The following is a 26,888-nucleotide window of genomic DNA, read 5'->3' on the forward strand; positions in this document are numbered from 1 at the left end:
GTGGGCTGTTTGAAAATTTCCCCATATATGTTGAACTGAGAAATTCCCAAGGTTCATTTTGAGTTTTGAAAATGCCGTCATGTAAATACAAGTTTATAAAAATCCCATTGGCTTTCGTAGAATTCATTAGTAGAACTAGCAAGTATGTGCTTAGAGCAATATGCTGGTTATAATTTGTCAAGTTTTAAATGTATGAAAATTTTCAATTTCCAGAGACTTTTCTACCAAAAGTAATTTTATAAGTTCAGGGGGCAATAATCAAAATGATTTGCCTTGGCAAACTGGTATTTATCCGCATAGAATTGCAAGCTGATTATAGTGTCTCCCCCTCATCCTCACATTCTTACTCTCTCTATGGATAAAAGTGCATGTACATTCACAGAATGCATATCTGAAAAAAACTGAGTGGAGACAGATCAGGTGAGGGAAATTATGTGTGGAGATTTTATAATCAAATGTCTGAGTGGAATTTCTGGTGTGTACTTTATTCCTGCTTAAGTGTGGGCACACAAAGGCGCTGGCACTTTGTACCTGCATTGTGCCACTGGCCCAATTTTCAAAGGGAAACTCTACAGCCACTTTCATTATTGTCCTGGCCACTACCATGCCAAGAAAAGAAATAGGTCACTGTTAATCTGTTTACTATAGCAAATGAAAAGAATAAAAAAATTTAGAGGACAATTTTCAAAGGCATTTACCCAGGGATAGTAAATAGGTAGCACCTGGATAAAATGGCCAGACTGGAAGTTTCATTCCTCTGACTGGCTTCCACATTATTCATACATATAGCTTAGATAAAATGAGGATTTCTTGGTGGGGGAGGGGAGCAGGAAAGGTGTTGGTATCCAGTGCACTTATATTTGCTGTTTACCTCCTGATTGGCCACCCACACAAATAGGATGTATAAGTTGTGTATGCCTTTTTGAAAACTAACTACAAAGTCCTTGGATTCAAAAGTATACATACCTTTCAGCTAGTGGTCTATTCAAAACTGCCTCTAAAAATAACATGGTTGTTTTTGCATGATTTTTAAGCAATGTTACAAAAGAAGCTTTGATTTAAGTGTCTTCTGAAATGAAATATTTTCAGTAAACAGTTTTTTTCTCTATGTGCAGGTGTTGTTTCAAGAATGAATAGTCATACTGCTCCTTTGATGCCAGCTCAATTCACCAGGTTAACTGCTGTAACTGCACCAGCTGTGACTTTTATGGCTACTAATTTAGTGGATCAAACATCAACAGGTATGTTTGTTTTAATAGTGATTATGCAATAAATATAAATGTCAGTTTATGTAATCCATGAGCTATACTATTCACTGTTCATAGAGGTACAGAGAAGAGCAACCAAAATGATAAAGTACCTGAATGTAAACCGATGTGATATCTCAGATCGAATGTTGGTATATAAAAATAAATAAATAAAATAAATAAATAAATAAATAAAATAAAGGGGATGAAATGATTCCCCTGTGAGGAAAGGCAAGCTTAGAACTCTTCAGCTTGGAGAAGAGGCAGCTGAAGGGAGATATGATAAGAGGTCTATAAAATAACGAGTGGTATGGAATGAGTAAATGTGAATCAGTTGTTTACTCTTTCAAAGAGTACAAAGACTAGGAGACACACAATCAGGCCAATCCAATAAATCAGCATGGAAAACAGGCACCCAGCCACCTCTCTTGGGCATGCAATTAAATATTTAAATGAGGGGGTCATGCTCCCAAGGAGGTTGTAGGGGCAAATGTGCACCCCTAGCACCTCCTCGGCAGCAGGTGACCAGGAGAAGTTGGCTGTCAGCAGGTTAGGAAAATGGATGCTCGTTATATTCTGTCCTTTTTGTTCCTCTGACTTAATATCACCACACAGTGTTTTCTGCTTTTCTGTACATATTTCTGAGCGTAAAAATGTGCAAGTTGGGCACACTTTTTTTTTTTTGGATCAGGGGAGAATAGCTAATAGCCTCATCAACATGCATTTGCATGTAATGAGCACTATTAGTTTTGCGGGAGGTTGGATGCGCGTTTTGGACGTGCTAATCCCCTTATGGAAAAGGGGTTGTGGAAACACATCCAAAACCCAAGTCCAACCATGCGTTAAAAAATGCGCTTGGCTGAGCATCTTGTATTGGATCGCCCTGAATGAAATTACTAGATGATACATTTAAAACTATTAAGCGAAAAAAATTTCTTTTACTCAACGCATTATGAAGCTCTTTAATTAGTTGCCAGAGGATGTGGTGCAAAGTATTAGTATAGCTGGATTTTAAAAAAGTTTGGAAAAAGTTCTTGGAGGAAACAATTATTAGGTTGGACTTGGGGAAATCTACCGCTTATCCCTAGGATAAACCCCAATGGCTTTCCCTGTTCCCTCCGAGGCCGCGCCCCTCCCTTCTCCTACCTAACCCGCCCCCCAGCCCTACCTAAACCCCCCACCTAAAATTTGTCTTGTAAATTGTGCCTGCCTCCGGATAGGCGTAGGTTGCGTGCACCGGCCGATGGCCGGTCCGCGATCCTGGGTATAGCAGCAAATGGCCGCTGTGCCTGGAGGCTCCGGCCCTGCCCCCAGACCACTCCTTTTTTCAAGCCTCGAGACACACGCGTGTCCCAGTGCTTGCTCGTGTCGCCGGGACTATGCAAAATAGGCTTGGCGCACACAGGTGCGGATTCTCGGTGTTACACGTGGAACTTACACGTATCCCTTTGAAAATCCGCCCCTAAATGAATTCTTTGCTTTGGTATTCACTGAGGAAGATGTAAGAGATATATCCATGCCAGAAATGATATTCAAAGGTGATTACTCAGAGGAACTGAAACAAATCACAATGAACCTGGAAGATGTACTAGGGCAAATTGACAAACTAAAGAGTAGGAAATCACTTGGACAAGATGGTATACATCCCAGAGTGCTGAAAGAACTGAAAAATGAAATTGCGGACCTGCTATTAGAAATTTTTAAACTATCACTAGCATCATCTATGGTACATGAAGACTGGAGGGTTGCCAATATAACACCAGTTTTTAAAAAGGGAGCAAGTGGTGATCCAAGAAACTACAGACAAGTGAGTCTGATGTTTGTGCCAGGCAAAATGGTAGAAATTATCATAAAGAACAAAATTGCTGAACATAAAGATAGGCATTGTTTAATGGAACAAAGCCATCATGGATTTAGCCAAGGGAAGTCTTGCCTCACAAATCTGCTACATTTTTTCGCGGGTGTAAACATGTGGATAAAGGTGAGCCAGTTGACATAATGTATCTGGATTTCCAGAAAGCATTTGACAAAGTCCCTCATAAGACACTTCTTATGAAATTAAAAAAAATCATGGGATGGGGCAGTGTCCTATTTTGGATTGCCAACTGGTTAAAAGATAGAAAACAGAGAGTAGGGCTAAGTGGTAAATTTTCCTAATGGATAAAGTTGAATCGTGTAGTGCCCTAAGCATCTATTCTGGGACCACTGCTTTTTTATATATTTATAAATGACCTGAAAATGGGAACAAGTGAATTGATCAAATGTGCTGATGATTCCAAATTATTCAAAGTTGTTAAATCCCAAAAGGATTCTGAGAAATTGCAAGAGGAGCTTGCAAAACTGGGAGACTAGGCATGCAAAAAGAAAATGAAATTTAATGTTGACAAGTGCAAAGCAATGCACTTAGGGAAAAATACCCCAAATTGTGGCTACATAATGCAAGGTTCCACATTAGGAGTCACCACTCATGAAAAGGATCTCGGCATTATTGTGGATAATATGTTGAAATCTTCTGTTCAGTATGCAGCATCAGCCAAGAAAGCAAATAGAATGCTAAGGATTATTAGCAAAGGAATGGAGAATAAAACATAGAATATTATAATGTCTCTGTATCGCTTCATGATGTGATCTCATCTTGTGCAGTTCTGGTCACTACATCTCAAAAAAAATATAGCAAAATTAGAAAAGGTACAGAGAAGGGCAACCAAAATGATAAAGGGTATGGAAAATTCCCCTATGAAGACCTATGAAGAAAGGCATTAATATATCACCCACCTATTTTTGATAGGATGAAATTAACAGCTTTCAATAATTACATCATGATATTATCCACAAGGTCTTGAAATTTACTGATTATGGGAGATCTAAACCTTCATGAAGACATTTCTTCAACAGCTTCTTATATTGAATTTCATTCAACTAAAACAATTGATATTCTCCTCACCCCATAAGGTTGGCCACATTCTGAATCAGCTTTTAACAACTGAGGAATATGCTATTATCTAATTAATATCTCATTTAGATAATTATCCTGTACTGTGGTCTGACCACCATTTGATTTGTTTGTGCTTAAAATTACCTATCACTATACATAATGGGCCAGAGTTTATAACATGAGTGCGGGCATAGATTTGTTCGCACATCCCGGCGCGAACAAATCTACGCCCGATTTTATAACATGCGCGTGGTCGGCGCAAGCAAAGGGGTGCACAATTGTGCAACTTGCGCGCGCTGAGCCGAGCAGCCTTCCTCCGTTCCCTCCGAGACCTCGGAGGGAACTTTCCTTCCGCCCCCCCCCCGCACCTTCCCCTCCCTTCCCCTATCTAACCCACCCCCCAGCTCTAACTAAACCCCCCCCCATGACCTTTGTTGGAGAAGTTACGCCTGCTGCCGGCTCTCCATCCCCCGACCCAGTGGCTGTTCCGAAGGCCTCAGTCCCGCCCCTGGAATGCCCCCAGGCCGGCGCCCCACCCATGGCCCCGCCCCCAGAACACCCATTGTTTCAAGCCCCAGGACTTACGCGCGTCCCGGGGCTTGCGCGCACCGCCAAGTCTATGCAAGATAGGCTCGGCGCGCTCAGGGGGAGGTAGGGGTAGGTTTTCCGGTGTTGTGCGCATATCCAATCTGTATAAGGTGGAGAAGTGGAAATAATGTCTCAAACCATTAAATTATGATGAGTTTTGCAATAATTGGTCCTCAAAACAATATCTTGGCTATAATTCAGTCAATCACTTGGCAGATTTGTTTATTACTAATCTTTCTTGAGGAGTGAATGAGGTTGCCTCAAAGGCCATGAAGAAAATAAAAAGGTCTTATTGGTCAGTGTCATGGTTCACTAAATCTTTAATTTAAACAAAGCAAGCCACTAGGAGAGTAGAGCACAGATGGCATAAGGAAATAACATCCACAACTGTTGCTATTTTTAAGGCTGCTCAGCAAGAATATCAAAAAAAGTAAAATATTTTTTTTCACTCAGCAGTTTAACACTGAATTGTATGCACTATTTGTAAAACCCCTGAAGACAGGTTAGATAAGGAAATACTCGACTGTCAAATGTTAGCAGACTACTTTCAGTCTAAGATAATATTCTTTACTGCAGGCAGTTGGAAATAATAGCATCTCATCCAGTGCTTCAGAGGGACATATTGCCCTGTTACACTGTTTGTATTTGAGCCGTTAGCAACTTCAGAGGTTGAAAAGATACTTCCGAAAATCCCACTGTAACTTAGACCCTTGCCTAGTGGGAGTTTTTATGAGTAGACAGGATCTTTTTTTGTTTATTTTTAACTACTACAGTAAATCACTCTCTGATTGATGGTATCTTTCCAGACACTTTTAAAAAAGACATGTACATCTGTTATTAAGTAGGGAGCTCTACTAACAGATCAATGCTCAAGTTACAGACCAGTTTCTAACCTGCCTACATTTGCAAAAATAATTGAACGGTCTGTTCTAACTCAGCTAACCGATTTTGTGGAACAGCATAATGTACTCAGCCCCCACTATGGATTCTCTTGCACAGAAAATGTATTTTAATAAGACAAGTAGATACAAATAAAGTAATGATTGCTATGTTTTTAGAGACCTCTTCAGCTTTTGATACCATGATTCATTCTCTATTATTGCAATGTCTTAGAGAAATCAGTATCATTGGAAAGTACTATTTTGGTTCTTTTTTGTCTGGTAGATCCTTCCAATTTATGCAGGGTCAATATTATTCAGCCTGGCACAAACTAGCAATAGGTATCCCTCAAGGGTCTATACTCTCGCACACATTGTTTAAGGATACTTAGAAATAAAGAGAGAACCTGGAGGAGAAATCCTACTACCACATCACTTGGATTGTGTAGTGCCTTACTTTGCAAAATTTCTAATCTAGTAGATAACATCCCAGTGGCAAATAAACAAAAGATCAGCCTTTCTAAGACCCCTAATCAGATCTGGTCTATCTTTGAATGCGTATCTTCCACTGCCTATCCAAGCGATGCCATTCATATCAAATCAGTAAAGCTAGTATCTAATATACCGTATTTTTCACTCCATGACGCACCTGATCATAAGACGCACCTAGGATTCAGAGCGGGAAAATTAAAAAAAAAATGGTATGCTAAACCGGCTCTGTTCCTGCGCGTCTGTGCGTCTTATGGAGCAAATTAAGGGGTAGATCTTCAAAACATACACGCGAGCGAACAAAAGTACACCAGATTTTATAAGATATGCGCGTAGCCACGCGTATCTTATAAAATCCGGGGTCAGCGCGCGCAAGGCTGCGCAAAATCGGCAGCCTGCGCGCGCCGAGCCGCGCGGCCTTCCTCCGTTGCTGTCTAGGGGGTGATTGACTGGGTTCTTTTTTTTTTTTATGATTGTTTTAATTTCAAGTGCGGAGGCTAGATCGAAGTTTGACCAGTTTGGAAATTCTTTTATTTCCATCTTGATTCTTTGAATGTTGAAGGTAAGGTTGTTTTTCATTAGGTTATTTATTTTGTCTTTAAAGAATTCTGCAAATTTGTTGCATTTGTTTTTGGTTAGTGTTGATTTGTGCTCATTAGGAGGTTTAGTAAGGTTTTGTACAATGGTGAATAACATTCTGGGATTGTGTTGAAACTTATTGATTTTATTTGTGAAGAATTATTTTTTTGTGTTATGAGCCTGGATGGTTTCTATGCTCCCAAAATGATTTCCTCTTACTTGTACCCTCTCATAAGCTAGTTTGATATGTGGAATCATGAGAATGGGCTATTTCCATAATTGGGCCTCAATTATAGAACACTCTGCCCAGGCAGTTACGATTAATGCAGCATGTAAAAGCCTTTCAAAAACAATTTAAAGCCTATATATTCATAGAGGCATTTGCTGATGATCAACAATGATTTTATTGTTTAATAGGGATGTGCATTCATTTTTCCCGAATTAGGCAATTCAGAATGGTTTGGGAAAACCTAAAAACGATAACATTTTTTCTGAAATTTCAGGAAAAATTTATTTTCGGGTTAGCCCGCGCTTACCTGAAAATTGGGACCCCCCGACCCCCCTCCGAACCATGGGAAAAATGAAATTCCCATAGGGGGGCCCCGAAACAAAGCCTGACACGAAAGTTTTACCCAAAGCACATCTCTATTGTTTAATATTGCCTGTCTTTTGAAGTTATGTTGGTAAGACTGTTTTTGGGATGATTTATGCTTCTTATATATACTGTTTAGAAAAATGTATTTGATATATGCAGTTTATGTTCTTTTAATAAATATATATCACATGACTTTTTAATTTTCTACGGTGTCTCTCATGGGGGACTTTGTCAAATGCCTACTCAAAATCTAAATACACTATATTCACCAGCTCACCATTATCTGCATGTTTATTAAACCCTTCAAAAAATGTAGCAGATTGATAAGGGAAGATTTTATTTCTGTAAATCCATGCTGTTTGTTCTGGGTTCAAACCATGCACACTGGCATTCTGCCCAGGGGCTCTGACCTGGGGGGGCTAATCTTACTTAGGTCTACACTGAGTGCTGCCTGATGGGCTTATCACCTTCGTGCAGACAGGATTACCTCGGGGGCTTACCCAATATAAACACACACAATTACTGGGATTATACCAGGTGGCTTGAACCCAGGAGCTTATTCCCTACACAAAGAGTCACACACAAACTTTGATTCAATACATCACGGTTCCAGATACTTAGGAAAGTAAGTTTATTTGAGCAGTAGGAGGACAGAACATGTCCAGGAGTGACTCTCCCCTCTCTCTCTCTCTCTCTCTCTTTCGCTGTCTCTCCTTATACATTAAAAATGCTTATGAAAGTAGTGATGTTCCCTCCCTCTGGTTTCTTATCAAATCACAGGCACAGCTGTGTGGCCTTCACTTTCTCTCTCAGGCTTTAATATAAGTTAATAACAACTGCTTTCTCATCATAGACCTAGTAGAATAACTAAATAAACAGACTCATGACTGTTTATAAACATTTCACAGTGCAAGACAATAAATAGGAGTTCACTCAGAGGTTGGCTTGTGGCCTTCAAACTAGTCTGTGTCTGGGTGAAAACTCTGAATCCATACAGCCTACTCTCTATATACATTCTCAGCAAAAGTAACAAAAAATAACTCCAACACTGTGTTCCATTAAACCATCACTTTCTTTATGTTCTGTGATTTTGTTCTTTAGAATAGTTTCTACTATTTTTCCCAACACTGAAGCCAGAATCAGTGATCTATGGTTTCCCAGATCACCCCTGGAGCTCTTTTTAAAGACTGGAGTTACAATGGCCACCCTCTAATTTTCGGGTACAATGGATAATTGTAATGATAAGTCACATTATCACAATTGAATACAGTTTCCAGTATGGGTATCTCCTTCCTCAGTAAACACCTAAGCAAAAAATTCATTCAGACTTTCCACAATGGCCTTCTCTTCCCCTAAGTGCCTCTTTAACTTCACAGTCATCTAAAAGTCCAACCAACTTTATCACAAGCTTCTTGCTTCAGATATATTTAAACAAGTTTTTATTATGTTTTTGCCTCTAGGGCCAGCTTTTAAAAAAAAAAAATTTAGTCTATCTTATCAACATTTTACATCTAACTTGACAGTGTTTATACGTTTTCCTGTTTTCTTCAGATAAATCCTTTTTCCAATTTTTGAAAGAAATTCTTTTATTTATTTATTTTAACTAATTTATATCTGGCATGATCAAACAAAATCTGGGGGTGTTACAATAAAACATTCATAAATATCCGTAAATAGTATGTGTAAAAACTTGAACTTAAAAATATCAACACATTACAGCAGATTCACCAGTATTAAAATAAAGCATCAAAATATAGAATAATCTTAAACAAACGACATGTACCACTGCTAAAATGTCCTTAACAAGCATCATACTAATATCTGCTAGACTGCTAAAACAAAGTTCCCATCACTATTTGACCAGCTGCCTTCTGCCTCAAGCCTGGACAACCTACATTTATACCAAATCACTATAGGCCAATGTAAACAAATGAACTTTCAAAGCCTTATGGAAAAGTGAGAAAATTGTTTCATTCCTTAGATTGTCAGGTAATGAATTCTATAGAGAGGGGCCAGCTACAAAAAACTGATGCTCTCTAAACTCATCAATTCTGACTTGCTTGAACGAAAGAACTGTTAAAAGATTTTGATCAGAGGGCATCCGGGCTGTTACATGTTTAAAAGTGAATTAAAATATGCTAAAGCCAGACCACGAAATGCTTAAAAAACCAGTGTTAACAATTTGAATTTCACCCTCCATAAAACAGGCAACCAATGTAATTTAAAAAGGATCAGAGTAAAATGATCATGTAGATTTGCCCCTGTAATTACGTGAGCAGCAGTATTCTGTACCAATTGAAGAGCTTGCAAAGTTGACTGAGGCAACCTAATATATAAAGAATTACAGTAATCCAGGGATGAGATTACTAAGGCATAAATCACCATCTTCAAGTTTGACATACTCTGAAATGTTTTCAGTTGCAGTAACATGCAAAGTTTAAAAAATGCAACTCCGACTACACTTTTTACTGGGATCAATATACATTTCTAAATTTTTAATGTGTTCAGGCAATGGAATTTGCATTCCATCAAAAGATAAAAATGAACAATCATCTTTGTCTGGAAACTGGGATAACAAAATATTATCAGTCTTTTCTAGATTCAACAATAATCTGTTAGACTACGTCGTCTTCAATAGAAGTGTGCAACAGTTGCTAAAGCAAGCTCAATAGAAGATAGAACAGGTATAAAATACTGGATATTATCTGTAACATTTGGCAAAGAAGAAACATGTAAATTAAAAAGGGTCACTGACAAGGCTGAACTTTGTGGTACCCCAGTTGTAAGGACCCTGAAACATGATGATATACTTCCCAGCTTAACACTGTTATGTGTGCTGGCTGCAGCCCAGCCCCCTCACCTCTCTTTGGCTAATTTAGTGCCTGGTTCCTCATCCCTGGTGGAGGTGGGCCGCCGGCTCCATCCTCGGGTCGCCCCGGTGCCTCAACTTCAGCTACAGATCCCTGTGTTTCGCGTCAGGCCTCTCCGGCTTCCAGCGCTGCACCCCTCCCTAGGTGCGCGCACCTCACTGACACTTATGAAGGGCCCGCGGCGAGAACTTGGCCGCAGCCCTGGATGATGACATCGCCAGAGCTCCAGTATTTATTTATTTATTTATTTGAGGTTTCTTATATACCGATAGCCGTTTGCACATCGTTTCGGTTTACATACAACAAATATCTTATGGGCAAGGCCCCTTACAATGAACAGTATAACAATTTGGAAAACAAATATACAGAGGATATAATTGTGATAACTAGAAACTATACAATAAAACTATACAATAAAATACAAACAATACAAGAGATATATCAGTATTTGAGAACAGGGAGTATAAGAGTAACTTAGGTAGCTATATTCATATAGATGTCTTAAAGGAGAACACTTATGCTGGAGTGGTCATGATACTATCAATACAAAAACTTTAATAACTATAACACATTGACGTTAGAAAGGGTAACAACAGCAGAGAGGAGCTGCGTAATTTAGAGATTCAAAAGGATGGTGGGGGAGAACAAATGAAGGAGATAAGGAGGGAGGAAGAGAGGGAAAGAGGGTGAGGGAGGGCAGAAGGGGGCATATAGAGGGTAGGAGTGAGGGAGGTTCAAGAGCTGTACGGGGGAGTCAAGGGAGACACTTAGGGGGTGTGAATCAGATAAGAGGGTTAGCTTCACAATATTGAGTTGTAGGCTATTGTGTTGAAGGGTCTATCTCATTGGGAGGGGGGAGCATGCGGGTAGGCCTGTAGGACAACCATGTTTTTAGTTTTTTTTTTAAGTTAGAGGTTGAGGTCTCGGTGCATTTATCAGGCAGTAGGGAATTCCATAGGGTAGGGCCAACAAGGGAGAATGCTCTGTTCATGGTGGAGGTAAGTTTGATCGTTTTGATTGTAGGAGTACAGAGGGTTCCTTGTAGGGCAGGGCGGGTGGGTCTGATAGATGTGTGTGGAAGTAGAGGGGGGGTGATCCAGTTAAGGTTTTCATTAATCAGACTTTTATGTATCAGGGAGATGGCTTTGTACAAAATGCGTGATTGTATAGGGAGCCAATGCAGCTGAATCAGTGTGTGTGTGATGTGGTCCCTTTTTTTGGAATTGGTGAGGATACGTGCAGCGGCATTTTGTAAGAGTTGTAAAGGTTTGGTATAAGTTGAAGGGAGTCCAAAGAGGAGGGCGTTACAGTAGTCTATTTTCGAAAAGATAATAGACTGGAGAACTGTGCGAAAGTCAGAGAAGTGTAGAAGTGGTCTGAGTTTTTTAATCGTTTGTAGTTTGAAATAGCAGTCTCTGATAATAGCGTTGATAAATGGTTTGAAAGAGAGTTGATTATCAACGATGACACCAAGGTTGCGAGTATGTAATGAGAATGATGTCAATGCGTGTGAGAGGGGGATTGCTGGCGGTGGCTGCTTGTTGGAAATGATAAGGAGCTCAGTTTTTTGGGGGTAGAGTGCAAGATGCATGTCTGTGAGTAGTTGGTTAATGGAAGAAAGGCATGATTCCCAGTTTTGAAGGGCGGTTTGGAGGGAATCAGTGAAAGGGAAAAGAATTTGCACGTCATCTGCATATATGAAGTGCTTGATACGCAAATTGGTTAGAAGGCCGGGCTTGGCTTCCTATGATTGCCTTTGCAACAGGTCTCCACGCTGGTCGTGTATTCATTGCCTCCTGGTGATCCTCCTACATTCCTGTTGTTCCATGCAAGTTCCTGTTCCTTGTTTCCTTGTTCCTGCATTCCTGATTCCTACCTTCCCTCGCATTGCTTCCTCGGACACAACCTCTGCATTGCCTGACCATGCTACTGACTCACCAAGCCCGGACCTCTGCATTGCCTGACCACACTACTGACTCTCTCCAAGCCCGGACCTCTGCATTGCCTGACCACGCTACTGACTCTCTCCAAGCCTAGACCTCTGCATTGCCTGACTATGCTATTGACTGTCTCCAAGCCCGGACCTCTGCATTGCCTGACTACGCTACTGACTCTCTCCTTGGCCAGACTTCAGCCTTGTCTTGACACCACTCCTTGATTGCCGCCTGCCCTAACTCCAGCTTGCTCTGCGATGCCTCTTCAGTCTATGTCCTGGACTTGGCCTATTTAGGCTTTGGCCTGTTCTTGCTCGGGCACCCCCATCTGACTTTGGTTCTATTAGCGCCCAGGACTCCGGGACTCCACCTCGTCCTGTACAGACTTTTCCATTCCACTGTTGCTGCCTCTGGGCTGACCTCTCTGTTCTTCCATTGACAACGACATACGGAGGCCCACCTAAGTCCAGCTGGCCCTGGTACCCAAAGGCTCAACCCGTGGGAATGTGGGCTGGTATTGGTGAAGCACCAGTCGGCCTTCATCCTTCAGCCCACTCCGCCTGCCGACGGTGGGGACCCATAGGATCCTTCCTACAGGTTGCATCAACCCCACCTCAGCCCAAGGGTCCACCTCCAGCGCAACAAACATATTGTAGATGTCCAGTCAGAAAAGAAATGAAACAATCCCAAACAGTTGATGTAACACCAAACTCCTGTAACCGTGATTATAAAATATCAAGGTCTAAAGTATCAAATGCAGAAGAAACATCCAGTAATATAAATAGAAAATGCTCATCCTTACCAAATTCATGGCGAAAGATGTCAAAACTTGACAATAGTAAATTCTCAGTGTTGTGTGCCTTCCAGAAACCAAACTGAAACATGTCTACAAGATTTTGGTCATCAATAAAATCTTGAAATTGTTGTAGAACTACCTCTTTGATAATTTTTGATAAAAAAGGAAAATAAGAAATGGGATCATAATTATTAAAGTCCAGTGGATCTAATCCAGCCATTTTTTAATATTGGTCATACAGTTGCAGTGTCCAGAGAACATTGCACATAGCCTTCAGAAAAAGACAGATTTACCACTGGAGCCAAAAATTCACTGAAATCATTCCTAAGCATTTTCAAACCCACCGAAGAGCACAGATTCATTGGATTGAGGGTTGGATTTAAGATACACATTATATCCTGAATGGTTTTGTAAGTAATGGAATCAAAATTAGGGATGTGAATCGTGTCCTCGATCGTCTTAACGATCGATTTCGGCTGGGAGGGGGAGGGAATCGTATTGTTGCCGTTTGGGGGGGTAAAATATCGTGAAAAATCGTGAAAAAATCGTTAAAAAAATCGAAAAATCGAAAAAATCGAAAAAACCGGCACATTAAAACCCCCTAAAACCCACCCCCGACCCTTTAAATTAAATCCCCCACCCCCAAATAACTTAAATAACCTGCGGGTCCAGCGGCGGTCCGGAACGGCAGCGGTCCGGAACGGGCTCCTGCTCCTGCATCTTGTCGTCTTCGGCCGGCGCCATTTTCCAAAATGGCGCCGAAAAATGGCGGCGGCCATAGACGAAAAAGATTGGACGGCAGGAGGTCCTTCCGGACCCCCGCTGGACTTTTGGCAAGTCTCGTGGGGGTCAGGAGGCCCCCCACAAGCTGGCCAAAAGTTCCTGGAGGTCCAGCGGGGGTCAGGGAGCGATTTCCCGCCGCGAATCGTTTCCGTACGGAAAATGGCGCCGGCAGGAGATCGACTGCAGGAGGTCGTTCAGCGAGGCGCCGGAACCCTCGCTGAACGACCTCCTGCAGTCGATCTCCTGCCGGTGCCATTTTCCGTACGAAAACGATTCGCGGCGGGAAATCGCTCCCTGACCCCCGCTGGACCTCCAGGAACTTTTGGCCAGCTTGTGGGGGGCCTCCTGACCCCCACGAGACTTGCCAAAAGTCCAGCGGGGGTCCGGAAGGACCTCCTGCCGTCCAATCTTTTTCGTCTATGGCCGCCGCCATTTTTCGGCGCCATTTTGGAAAATGGCGCCGGCCGAAGACGACAAGATGCAGGAGCAGGAGCCCGTTCCGGACCGCTGCCGTTCCGGACCGCCGCTGGACCCGCAGGTTATTTAAGTTATTTGGGGGGGGTTCGGGAGGGTGGGGGATTTAATTTAAAGGGTCGGGGGTGGGTTTTAGGGGGTTTTAGTGTGCCGGCTCACGATTCTAACGATTTATAACGATAAATCGTTAGAATCTGTATTGTATTGTGTTCCATAACGGTTTAAGACGATATTAAAATTATCGGACGATAATTTTAATCGTCCTAAAACGATTCACATCCCTAATCAAAATGACTTCACGTTGGTTCCTCACTTACAGATGGACTACATAAGCAATGTACAACTGCTGGTAAAGTTTATACCAAATTCAGGATCTTTTCATTAAAGAAACTTGCCAACTTTTCCCAATTTTCAACTATTAAATCAATAGTTCTATCTTTCAAAAAAGCTTTGTCAACCTCTTAACTTTATAAAATGATTATTTTGATTGGTTTCCTGATTCTGTGATTGCAGGAGTGTACAGTAATAAGCTTTTTAGCTCTTTCAATTGCTGTTTTATAATCAGATAAGCACAGCTTATAGATGCATGTCGCATCTGATGATTTGGATTTATACCTCTTTCACCTCATATTTAACCATGCTAGCAGTAGTTTGGCCTTACTTCCATTGTTTTAATGCATTGCATAGAATATATCTGAACTAGGCTTCCAATATGATATTTTTAAACATTGACTACACCTGATATAAACTTTTTTATTATTATTTATGCTATTTTACATATACATAAACCATAAGAAAACAGATTAGACAATAAACAGAAAAAAATACAAGAAAAGTCTTTTTCCACAAAGTCAATAAAACATTGTCATATTCAATCCAAGTTCACAATACAGGGATCTAGGTACAATTCCAGGAAAATACAATCAAGAATACATATCAACTATGGGGCAAATATAATAAAAATAGATTATATCCTGCCAATCTAATAACATTTAGGTGGTTACAGAGTGAAGAGATAGATCTTCTAACAGTATCTTATCCAATAGGAAAAGAGATAATCGTGTAGACTGAAAAAATACATAGGAGGCACCCTTATATTTAACACATTTCCTGATGTAAACTCTTAAAATTAGTAGCTGCACCTTTCAGGTTTTTTTTCTGTTTACCTAATTTTATCAAAGGCTAGAGCTGTAGATTTACTTAATGTCTTCCCTCCAGTCATTAAGTCAAATGTGATTGCATTATGATCACTGTTGCTAAGCAGACCCACCACCATTAATTCTTCCCTAAATCCTGCGTTCCACTAAGAATTAGGTCTAAAATGGCTCCCCTCTTATTGATTCCCAGACCAAATGCTCCATGAAGCAGCATTTATTTCATCCAGAAACTTTGCCTTCCTAGTATATACTGATGTTACATTTAACCAGTCGATATTGAGGTAAATTAAATTTCTCATTATTACTGTGCTTCCAAATGTGTTACCTTCCCTAATCTCTGTTAGTATTTCATTGTCCATGTGTTCATTTTGGCCAGGATGACAATAGTATACTTCTAATGCTATACTCTTCCCCATCATATATGAAATTTTTAGCCGTAAAGCTTCTACTGCACATTTAAAGACGAAGTTTAAAAGCCCTGCCCGTGCCAAAACCAAGAGATATGGGCAGTGCACGCCGAGCAGATTTTAAAAGCCACCCATGGATGCACCTATCTCCCACTGCACACAGAAGTGAACAGTTTCTAAAAGGGGGCGGGGTTTGGGTGTGATCTGGACAGGGTGTGGGCATGTCGGGGCCTAGCCAAGAAATGTGTACATAAATACGTGTTTATGCACGCATTGGGGTCCCCTGCCATGTAAATTTACTTCTGCTGTGGATGGCATGTAAGTATTAAAACAAAAAAAACAAAGCTAGTCAGGGATTTTAAGGGTTGGGGCTAACAGGGGGAAAGGAAAGCTATTCAATTATGGGGGTTTGGAAGTCCTATCCTCTAACTGGGCGAACTGAGAAAGAACTGTATAAACTAGCTATGACATCAGTGCAGGTCCCTTGTAAAATTCCCCCACTTATGCGGTAGAAGTGGCATTTGCGCACACATGCGGGCATCCATTTAAAATTGCACACACATGTACGCGCACACAGGCTATTTTATAACATACGCATATATGTTATAAAATGGACGCAACTCTGGGTGCGGGTCGACAAATGCACGCACATATGCACCTGCGCATCTGTTTAAAAGTTACCATCCCTGTCTCCTGCAGGATCATTATCCTGTTAGACTATTTGCCACCCCTAGCATACATCACCACGCCCCCACCAAGTAGATCCACCCTATCATTGCAATATAATTTGTAACCTGATATAGTACTGTCCCATTGGTTATCCTTCTTCCAAGCCGCACATTTTACTTTCAGAAATTAGCGCCTACGCAAAGGTAGGCGTTAATTTCTGCCGGCACCAGGAAACTGGTTCCGGCTTTTCTGTACACCCTCGGACTTAATATCATGGTGATATTAAGTCGGAGGTCCAAAGTAAAAAATAATAAAACATTTTTTAAAAAATTTTAAATCGGCCCATGGCTTGAGAACCGGATGCTCAATTTTGTCGACGTCCGGTTTCCAAACCTGTGGCTATCAGCGGGTTTGAGAACCGACGCCGGCAAAATTGAGCGTCAGCTGTCAAACTCGCTCATATATGAATGCCCTCTTAAAATTTTGCACACATGGACAGAGCCAGGCTTTTACATAATGGGGATACATTTTCAAAGGGTTACGCGTGTAATCCTTTAAACCCCCCCACCACCACCACGCGCGCCGAGCCTATTTTGCATAGGCTCGATGGTGCACGCAAGCCCTGGAACGCACATATGTCCCGGGGCTTTGAAAAAGAGGCAGAAGGGGGTGGGGCTGGGGGTGGGGTGGTGGTCTGGGGGCGGTCCGGGGGCACGCGCATGTTATAAAATCAGGTGTACATTTGTGCGTGCCGGGTAGCGCGCACAAATGTACCCTATGCACGCTCCTCTAAAAATCTGCCCCAATATGCACACATATGTTATTAAATGGCTGCAACCCTGGGTGTGGGCTGATGTATGTACGCAAATGTGTGTACTCACGCCAGTTTGAAAGTTAACGTCTATGCTTCTATGTTATACTGCTTAATTTTATACTGTGTTTATGAATCCGTTAATTATTGTTTACCATGGGCCTCATTTTCCAAAGAGTTACCGCGCGCGATACGGCTGTACCGCCTGCGCTAAATTCGCGAACCGCGATAACAAGCATATATCGCGGTTCGCGAATGCAAATATGGAATAATGTATTCAGGGGGCGGAGTTGGGGCGGGGCAAATGTAAAGTAGGCAGGAGGTACCGCGTGGCGCGAAACCCGCGGCGGTGTTAGCGCGGACGTATCGCGTGGCGCGAACCCCGCGGCGGTGTTAGCGCGGCTCCTAACGCGGCCAATAACTACAACCCTTTCAAATGCGATACAGTCTATCGCGGCGCACAGCGCGCAGCGCGCTACTAGCGCGTTGAACGAAAATTTGCCAAACCAATCCCCATAGACCTACAAATGTAGAGCTGGCCAATAAAAAGGCCTGTTCTTAGTAGGTGAATCTGCTCCACACATCCACAGTGTATGGGGCAGGTGCAAGCCATGGCTGACCAGGCCCAACGCAGACGCAGACGCCAGGATGTTGGTCGACGTCGCCATCGTTACAGGCATAGGATCCACCTGCCACGAACCACATTGCTGGGAACGCCAGAGGATGTAGTCATCAGCAGATATCGCCTCAGCACTCGTGCCATCATGGAACTATATGGAGACATACGAGGTGCCCTTGAGGCCCGAACCCGAAGGAGCCGTGCCATCCCCGGCCTGACCAAACTCTTGGCCGCCCTGCATTTCACAGCAAGTGGCTCCTTCCAATCCACGGTAGCTGTCGTGGGTGGCATGTCACAGAGCACCTTTTCCCGGTGTCTGCACCAGGTCATTGCAGCTGTTATGGACCGCATGCCTCGCTACATAGCATTCCCACGCAACAGACAGGACCTGATGGACCTCAAGCGTGGTTTCTATGCCGTTGCCCACTTTCCGAATGTCATTGGAGCTATTGACTGCACCCATGTGGCCATCGTTCCACCCCGTGAGACGGAGGCAGCCTACCGCAACAGGAAGCAGTTCCACTCCCTCAACGTGCAAGTGGTGTGTGATGCTGGAATGCGGATCCTCTCGGTGATGTCCAGATTCCCGGGGTCAGCGCACGATGCCTTCGTACTCAGGCAATCAGCTCTGTATCGCAAATTCGAAGATGGCCTGTATGGCGATGGTTGGCTTGTAGGTAAGATCCACGTTAACATACATATCACATGTTTGCAAGGGTCATCTCTGTAATGGCACACAAAGGTGATGTAGACGCCTGTTGTGATGGAGTCACAGGTCCCCATCACAACAGACCTGAGTGGGACATTGTGTTACTGAAAGTGGCGTAATGGCTCAGGCACCCAACTATGTACCATTGGCTGCCAAGCACAAACTATGCAGTACGCCCTGTATGTGGCATGGCTTGCTCACCTCACCGCACAGGTGGACAGCCGACACATATTGGGTGGAGCCATGGCTACTGGCAGTGTGCAAGATGAATTGAGACCTGTCATGTGAGAGCAGCTCACATCCACAGGTGTTAGTGTGCCCCTGACGTTCCTGAGACCTTGCATGAACATCTCTACTCAGTTGTGCACATTGAGGGGCAGCCAGTTGACACCATGTATGTTGTTGGGTAGGCATACCGACAGAGAAGGTGTACCTGAGCACATATGTCAGTACACAATGACTGGAGTGCATACTGCATATGATTTCAACACAGGGACGTCAGGACAGTGGTGTAATGCACCAACCGCATACACAGAGCTGACATACATCTCACTGTTTAGGGGCCCTTCACGTGCTATAACGCCTAATAGCCACACACCAGCTGTGTGGCAAAGCAATCCTGACACCACACACATAAGGTGTAGGGGAACAGGAATGGGCTGCCTCGTGCCATCCGGTTCAACTGCATGTATTGAGCACATACATCCATGGGACAGAAACATAAGTATGTGTAATCTGTTCCCTATGTCATTGCTACAGGAGACGCAGCCTATGGATGCAGGCCCTGGCTGATGACCCCGATCCCCCAGCCTGCCACAGAACAACAGCTGGCCTATAATCGGTCCTTAACTGCTACCCGCATGGTCATCGAACGTACCATCGGCCTTTTGAAGAGCCGCTTCCGATGCTTGGACAAGAGTGGTGGAGCGCTACTGTATGCCCCCCACAAGGTTGCTCAAATAACCCTGCTTTGCTGTGTGTTCCATAATGTGGCTCTTCGCCATGGAATACCTGTGGCTATAGCCCCAGACCTCAGACCTGATCCCCCATGTGCGCGGGCACGACGGCATGACAACACACTCAGGGGCAGCCAGGTTCGGCAACACCTTATACAGACACACTTTTAAGGGTGGCATGGGGCAGACCCCTGCCCCAGACGGCCTGTTTGCCCACCGATGGGTTAGGAAATAGGTCAGTGTGCAGAGCTCCTGTCAGTCTGCTACGTGCTTCACCTGCTATGTGTGTCCACCCAACAACTGTGTGGGGTGCTGGCCTGCCACAGAGGATGGAGGCCTTAATAGGGTGGGGAAGCGCTGCCTCAAGCCTCTGCTGAGGTGCTGTATGTGTGATACCTATTCTGTGCCATTGGGCTAAGCACTTGCTACATACTCTGGGTTGCTGTGCAGTGCACCTCTGCCATCCAAGGTGTACCACACACCTGTGTCATTCCAGATATGGCACACATTATCTGATGGAGTTACCCAGCAACACAGTGCACCCCAGCAGCAAGGACGAGCTACCTGGCCATGCATGCTCCTGGAAGCAGCACACACACATGCTGTCAGTCCCCCTCATGATATAGATGGCCCCTGTTGGGACACACAGCCACCATTTAATGCAGGCCGGACATACTCCCGTCATGACATCTCACCTGAAGAAAGTGTCAGCAGTGCTGGCTGCACGGAGCTGTGGGCTGGGGCTACCCAGCCACCCTACGCATTCTTGCCTACAAAGGTGCTGGCCTGACTGTTGGCATGTGATGGGGAGGACAGCGTGTCAGGCAGGGCGAGAAAGCAATGGCTGACCCTATCATCTATGGGGACCCCAGACATGGCTGTTCATGCAGGCTTGGCCAGAACTCCACTATTATTTAACACCTAACAGTCAACACACCTCACCATAGATAGGACTATTAGCTACCCCTTACAATGTGATTATATATACTTATCGTGTTTTCCTTTTCATATGTTGCCTTCTTACTCCAAATTCCATATTCCGCTGTTACATGTAACAGCTTTTTCTGCACTATTGTTCAAGTGTAAGCTTATTTTGCACTCCTGTGTCATGTGAACCAGCATGATGGGACCATTGTCAGGAATGTTGGGATCTAACAAACTGAAATAAATAAGCACAATAAATAAAGGATTCCTCATACTGGAAGCATGTGTGGCTCATAACGTATGTAGGGTACAGTGGCCTGTCGCCCTCATACTGTACGGTATAATGGTACACAGGGCAGGAAGGTGACCGATTGGGCTGCGGATTGGTCTGCGCTCTGACCATAACCACGCCTCCCCCCCAGTCTGGCCACAAGATATGCCAACCCATCCCCCCCAGCTTGTGTGACTGGGACAGGTTGCTGTGTTGCCACTATCTGACAATGATGGTGCTGCCCACTGCAGCACCCCATACCAGGATGGCATCTCGGGGTACAGGTGGTACCTCGGCTCTGCATTACACACACACACCCCCCTCACCACCATCCACTCTTGCTTTGGCCCTCAAGCATGAGCCCATGCAGATGTACACCTGGAGCCTACAGGTACTGTACCTTATGAGGGTGCACCCGTCTGGCAGCACGTGAGCTGGCTGCACCCAGCGATGTCTTCCACAAGGGGATACAAGGAGGGCCAATGGTGCCATCAGCCCCTGCCATGGCTGGTCACAGTGTTCATATACCGCACACTTGGCCAAGCAAATGTGCATCCGTAACAATTGTGCCACCTGCTGCACCACAGTTGTATGGTCCTGGTTTCCACTAGCTGGGTATGCAGACATTAAACAGGCTGCACGGTACATGCTGTATGTTCTGACATGGCTACCTGTTGTTAATGAGGTGGAATGTGTCAGTGACACAAGATGTGCCTAAGGGTGTTGAAAAATACCATCACAGTGTTCAGTGTTGCACTTGGCCTCTGCCTCAGTGCATACACGGGCCACACAGTGCCATGGACATGGAGGCAACACCGTACACCATGTATGGCAAGCGTTCGACAGGTGACAGCTTCCTGATGTCCACGTACAGTGGAAAACCATCATTCATGGATTGTGTCCTCCATGGGTGCACCAACAGGGTCCTTAGTAATGCCATGAATACAGAACTGTGTGAGACCCAGTGATACAGATCTTCAGTATAATCTACTGAATTAGAACAGGACAACAATCATTCACATGCTGCAGAACCCCAGTGTACCTCCCTCCCTACAGGTGTGCTGGTCAGGCAGACGGTGACAGCTAACCAATGTGGCACACACATCATCATCAGTAGAACATTACTGTTTCCACATGCTGAATGACCTGTGGCACTGCCTGACAGGCCATATGTGTAGGAGACCCCCTTTACCTTGCTTCCCAAGTATGTGGTGCACAGGAGCTGGTGCACAGTGGTGGTACCAGTACTGCTAACTGCGCTGTGTGCAGGCATATAGGGAATAAGGGCCACACATGGACCTACATGTCCCTCCGCGTGACATAGATGCACCCATATTGGTACGTTGGGAGGGTAGGCGTCCCATCCACATGATGTCCCTCAAAAAAGGCTTGCAGGTACAGGAGCTTCACAACAGGGTTTGTGGCACAATGGGTGTGAGGTGCCTACATAACATGATGGTGACACAGGTCACACAGTCTGTGTATAATGTCTGCTGAAAATGATGTGTGAGCAACATTGTATACCTGTAACTGTCGCAACTGCACACCTGTAGGAAGGAAAGTCCACTGGGGTTCTGCAGCATGTGAATGATTGTTGTACTGTTGAGGGACAGTTATGTCTCACAAATATCTGTCACAACTGACCGATACCTCTGACTGCCCTGTACTGGTTAGCCAATCAACATGCCCTATCACCAAGGACAGTCCACCTTGGTGAGTGGCTGGCATATGTGTGTGTAGTGACCTAACATATGTGAGGACACAGTAGGACTCTGGACCACACAGTGTGGGCCATCAGATGGTGGGCCATGGGCACCATTGGAACAGGTAAGGGAGGAGCCATGCACACCCCACAGCTAGGAGATGGCACCAGAGGGATGTGTGCCACTATGGATGGGGACCCCTTGTTGCGATACCTGCACCTTTCAGAGCCACAAAATCCTACATGGGTGAGCAACAGTGACTGCACAACAGCAGTCACCACATCAGTGTGCACATGGACACCCGCTAAACACACTTAAGGGCTGTTAACCATACCTTACACCGCTTGCACCCTGTACACAGCTATGGCGATTGTGCATTAACATTGTTCCCCTCGCCGTACAACTGACAGCCCACTTAGCTGGCTGCTGACAGTCTGTGCAACTGCTGTCATACACAGCATGCAGATAGCAACATTACCCTTCCCCTGCCACACCTGTCAGGGGCCCACAACCTTAATGCTACATGCGTGCCTAGACGATGGTGTTCCTGGAACACAACCATGCTGCCATGGTGGGGATGTACAACGATGTATGGGATTGCACAGAGTACAGCTGGAAAGGCCTACACAGTATTGTATGCCAATGGTGCCTGGAAATGGAAAGTGTGCCTGCGCTACCACTATCATGGATGTCGTGCATGCCAACCTCCCAGTCCAGTCACCCAGCAGTGGTGAAAGCAATCGCCCACTTACCTGCAGAGGTGAGAGACTACCTAGGAGCCATCGTCAGCTAGTACCTTATCATCAGTTAACCTTACTTACGTGGTGTGTGTAATGCCGAGATAGGTACAATACTGCACCCTGGTCAGATATCCATGTCTGGACTCTTCACCGACATCAGTGCATGACATGAGCAGTCCCATTGCAATCCACAGCTGGCCACCCCTTCCCCTTTCCTCACAGATCAGGAGTGCTGCCATACATCAGCACACTCCATTACTGTGCATTCCCTGTACTGAGGAACAATACGTCTACTACTGTTAGGGACATGTCTGGTTACTGCCCTATGTTGAACTCTGTAAGGTATGTGACAGAGAGATGCACAGGTAGCAATACTGAATGTCAGGCAGGGGCCAGTTTGAACACTCAGTATTGGTGCAATGTGGGATACAACATGCAAGGTGTGGCGGGGGTACACCAACAGCACATTAGGAACATGACACGGACACAATAGGTGGCAGGTTAAACAGGATATTTATTCGTGACAACATTCAGCAGGGTATGGACAAGTATTACGGCAGCAGGAACAGCATACAATTTATGTTCCTAGATATTCATGATCTGCAAGTACTAGATAGCTAATGGATCCAAAGTGATCCAATTCCGGACTACATCACTCCACCATCAGCAGTATTTACACATATGCAGGCAGTGGGTGTTATCAGTACAGGCAAAGCATGATTACCTAGGAACAGGAAGTGGCACCCCAATAGCTCAGATACCGTAATACATTGATTACCGCTGGTCAGTATACAATGAGTAGACAGGCATAGGCCCCAGGCTAGTCCAAGTTGAAAGAGGCACTGAAAGAGGACAGCCTGACAGGCCAGCCAGCAGAGTGAAAGTCCAGGCCCCAGGCAGTCCAAGTTGAAAGGTGCACTGAAAGAGGACAGCCTGACAGGCCAGCCAGCAGAGTGAAAGCCCAGGCCCCAGGCAGTCCAAGTTGAAAGAGTGCACTGAAAGAGGACAGCCCGACAGGCCAGCCAGCAGAGTGAAAGTCCAGGCCCCAGGCAGTCCAAGTTGAAAGAGTGCAACTGAAAGAGGGACAGCCTGACAGGCCAGCCAGCAGAGTGAAAGTCCAGGCCCCAGGCAGTCCAAGTTGAAGAGTGCACTGAAAGAGGACAGCCCGACAGGCAGCCAGCAGAGTGAAAGTCCAGGCCCCAGGCAGTCCAAGTTGAAAGAGTGCACTGAAAGAGGACAGCCCGACAGGCCAGCCAGCAGAGTGAAAGTCCAGCCCCAGGCAGTCCAAGTTGAAAGAGTGCACTGAAAGAGGACAGCACTGACAGGCCAGCCAGCAGAGTGAAAGTCCAGGCCCCAGGCAGTCAAGTTTGAAAGAGTGCACCTGAAAGAGGACAGCCTGACAGGCCAGCCAGCCAGAGTGAAAGTCCAGGCCCCAGGCAGTCCAAGTTGAAAGAGTGCACTGAAAGAGGACAGCCTGACAGGCCAGCCAGCAGAGTGAAAGTCCAGGCCCCAGGCAGTCCAAGTTGAAAGAGTGCACCTGAAAAGAGACAGCCGACAGGCCAGCCAGCAGAGATGAAAGTCCAGGCCCCAGGCAGTCCAAGTTGAAAGAGTGCACTGAAAGAGGACAGCCTGACAGGCCAGCCAGCAGAGTGAAAGTCCAGGCCCCAGGCAGTCCAAGTTGATGAAAGAGTGCACTGAAAGAGGACAGCCCGACAGGCAGCCAGCAGAGTGAAAGTCCAGGCCCCAGGCAGTCCAAGTTGAAAGAGTGCACTGAAAGAGGACAGCCCGCACAGGCCAGCCAGCAGAGTGAAAGTCCAGGCCCCAGGCAAGTCAAGTTGAAAGAGTGCACTGAAGAGGACAGCCTGACAGGCCAGCCAGCAGAGTGAAAGTCCAGGCCCCAGGCAGTCCAAGTTGAAAGAGTGCACTGAAAGAGGACAGCCTGACAGGCCAGCCAGCAGAGTGAAAGTCCAGGCCCCAGGCAGTTCCAAGTTGAAAGAGTGCACTGAAAGAGGACAGCCCGACAGGCCAGCCAGCAGAGTGAAAGGTCCAGGCCCCAGGCAGTCCAAGTTGAAAGAGTGCACTGAAAGAGGACAGCCCGACAGGCCAGCCAGCAGAGTGAAGGCCAGGCCCCAGGCAGTCCAAGTTGAAAGAGTGCACTGAAAGAGGACAGCCTGACAGGCCAGCCAGCAGAGTGAAAGTCCAGGCCCCAGGCAGTCCAAGTTGAAAGAGATGCACTGAAGAGGACAGCCCGACAGGCCAGCCAGCAGACAAGGTACCCAGCGGTTCAGCATGTCGGCAGCAGGCAAAACACATGAAGGGTCTGGCCTACAGCAGTGAAGGGTCAGGACCAGACAGCAGCAGGAGGCCCAGGAGCTAGCAGGAGGCCCAGGAGGACACAGCAGCAGGAGGCCCAGGAGGACACCAGCTAGTAGGAGGCCCAGGAGCAGCAGGAGGCCCAGGAGGACACAGCAGCAGGAGGCCCAGGAGCAGCAGGAGGCCCAGGAGGACACAGCAGCAGGAGGCCCAGGAGCAGCAGGAGGCCCAGGAGGACACAGCAGCAGGAGGCCCAGGAGGACACAGCAGCAGGAGGCACAGGAGCAGCAGGAGGCCCAGGAGGACACAGCAGCAGGAGGCCCAGGAGGACACAGCAGCAGGAGGGCCCAGGAGCAGCGAGGGCCCAGGAGGACACAGCAGACACATGGCTGTTGGAGACATGAGGCACAGATCGACCACACAACCAGCATTAACATTACATCAGCAGACCGGTCATCCTACAGCACACCGCCAGAATGTGCAGCCTTGAAACAGAAGGTGGCAGACAGCAGAGTGGCACAGCGGATGGCGGTGGCAGACAGCAGAGTGGCACAGCGGATGGCGGGGAGCCGGTGAGCAGGTGGGTGGGGGCATTGCATGGTGCCTCCACCTCCATCTCGACGGCAACTGCCCCTCTGTAGGGAGCAGCCAGCGGGACATCCTCTTTCATCTCGACGGCACTGCCCCTCTGTAGGGAGCAGCCAGCGGGACACCCTCTTCCATCTCGACGGCACTGCCCCCTCTGTAGGGAGCAGCCAGCGGGACACCCTCTTCCATCTCGACGGCACTTGCCCCTCTGTAGGGAGCAGCCAGCGGGACCTATCCTCTTCACATCTCGACGGCACTGCCCCTCTGTAGGGAGCAGCCAGCGGGACACCATCTTCCATCTCGACGGCACTGCCCCTCTGTAGGGAGCAGCCAGCGGGACACCCTCTTCCATCTCGACGGCACTGCCCCCTGTAGGGAGCAGCCAGCGGACATCCTCTTCCATCTCGACGGCACTGCCCCTCTGTAGGGAGCAGCCAGCGGGACAACCCTCTTCCATCTCGACGGCACTGCCCCTCTGTAGGGAGCAGCCAGCGGGACATCCTCTTCCATCTCGACGGCACTGCCCTCTGTAGGGAGCAGCCAGCGGGACATCCTCTTCCATCTCGACGGCACTGCCCCCTGTAGGGAGCAGCCAGCGGGACACCCTCTTCCATCTCGACGGCACTGCCCCTCTGTAGGAGCAGCCAGCGGGACACCCTCTTCCATCTCGACGGCACTGCCCCTCTGTAGGGACAGCCCGGGACATCCTCTTCCATCTCGACGGCACTGCCCCTCTGTAGGGAGCAGCCAGCGGGACAACCCTCTTCATCTCGACGGCACTGCCCCTCTGTAGGGAGCACCAGCGGGACATCCTCTTCCATCTCGACGGCACTGCCCTCTGTTAGGGAGCAGC

At 46.0% G+C, this 26,888-nt stretch overlaps 1 protein-coding gene across 1 annotated transcript in view; it reads left to right on the forward strand.

Moving 5' to 3' along the window:
- LOC115096213 (transcription elongation regulator 1-like protein) overlaps positions 1-26,888 on the forward strand; it is a 454,896-nt gene that overhangs the window by 323,747 nt on the left and 104,261 nt on the right. The window contains exon 5 of the mRNA XM_029610724.1: positions 1,116-1,241. Within this exon, the coding sequence (XP_029466584.1) occupies positions 1,116-1,241 (126 nt within the window). The remainder of the gene's footprint in view (positions 1-1,115; positions 1,242-26,888) is intronic.

The sequence above is a fragment of the Rhinatrema bivittatum genome, chromosome 7, assembly GCF_901001135.1.
Source record: "Rhinatrema bivittatum chromosome 7, aRhiBiv1.1, whole genome shotgun sequence".
NCBI lineage: Eukaryota > Metazoa > Chordata > Amphibia > Gymnophiona > Rhinatrematidae > Rhinatrema > Rhinatrema bivittatum.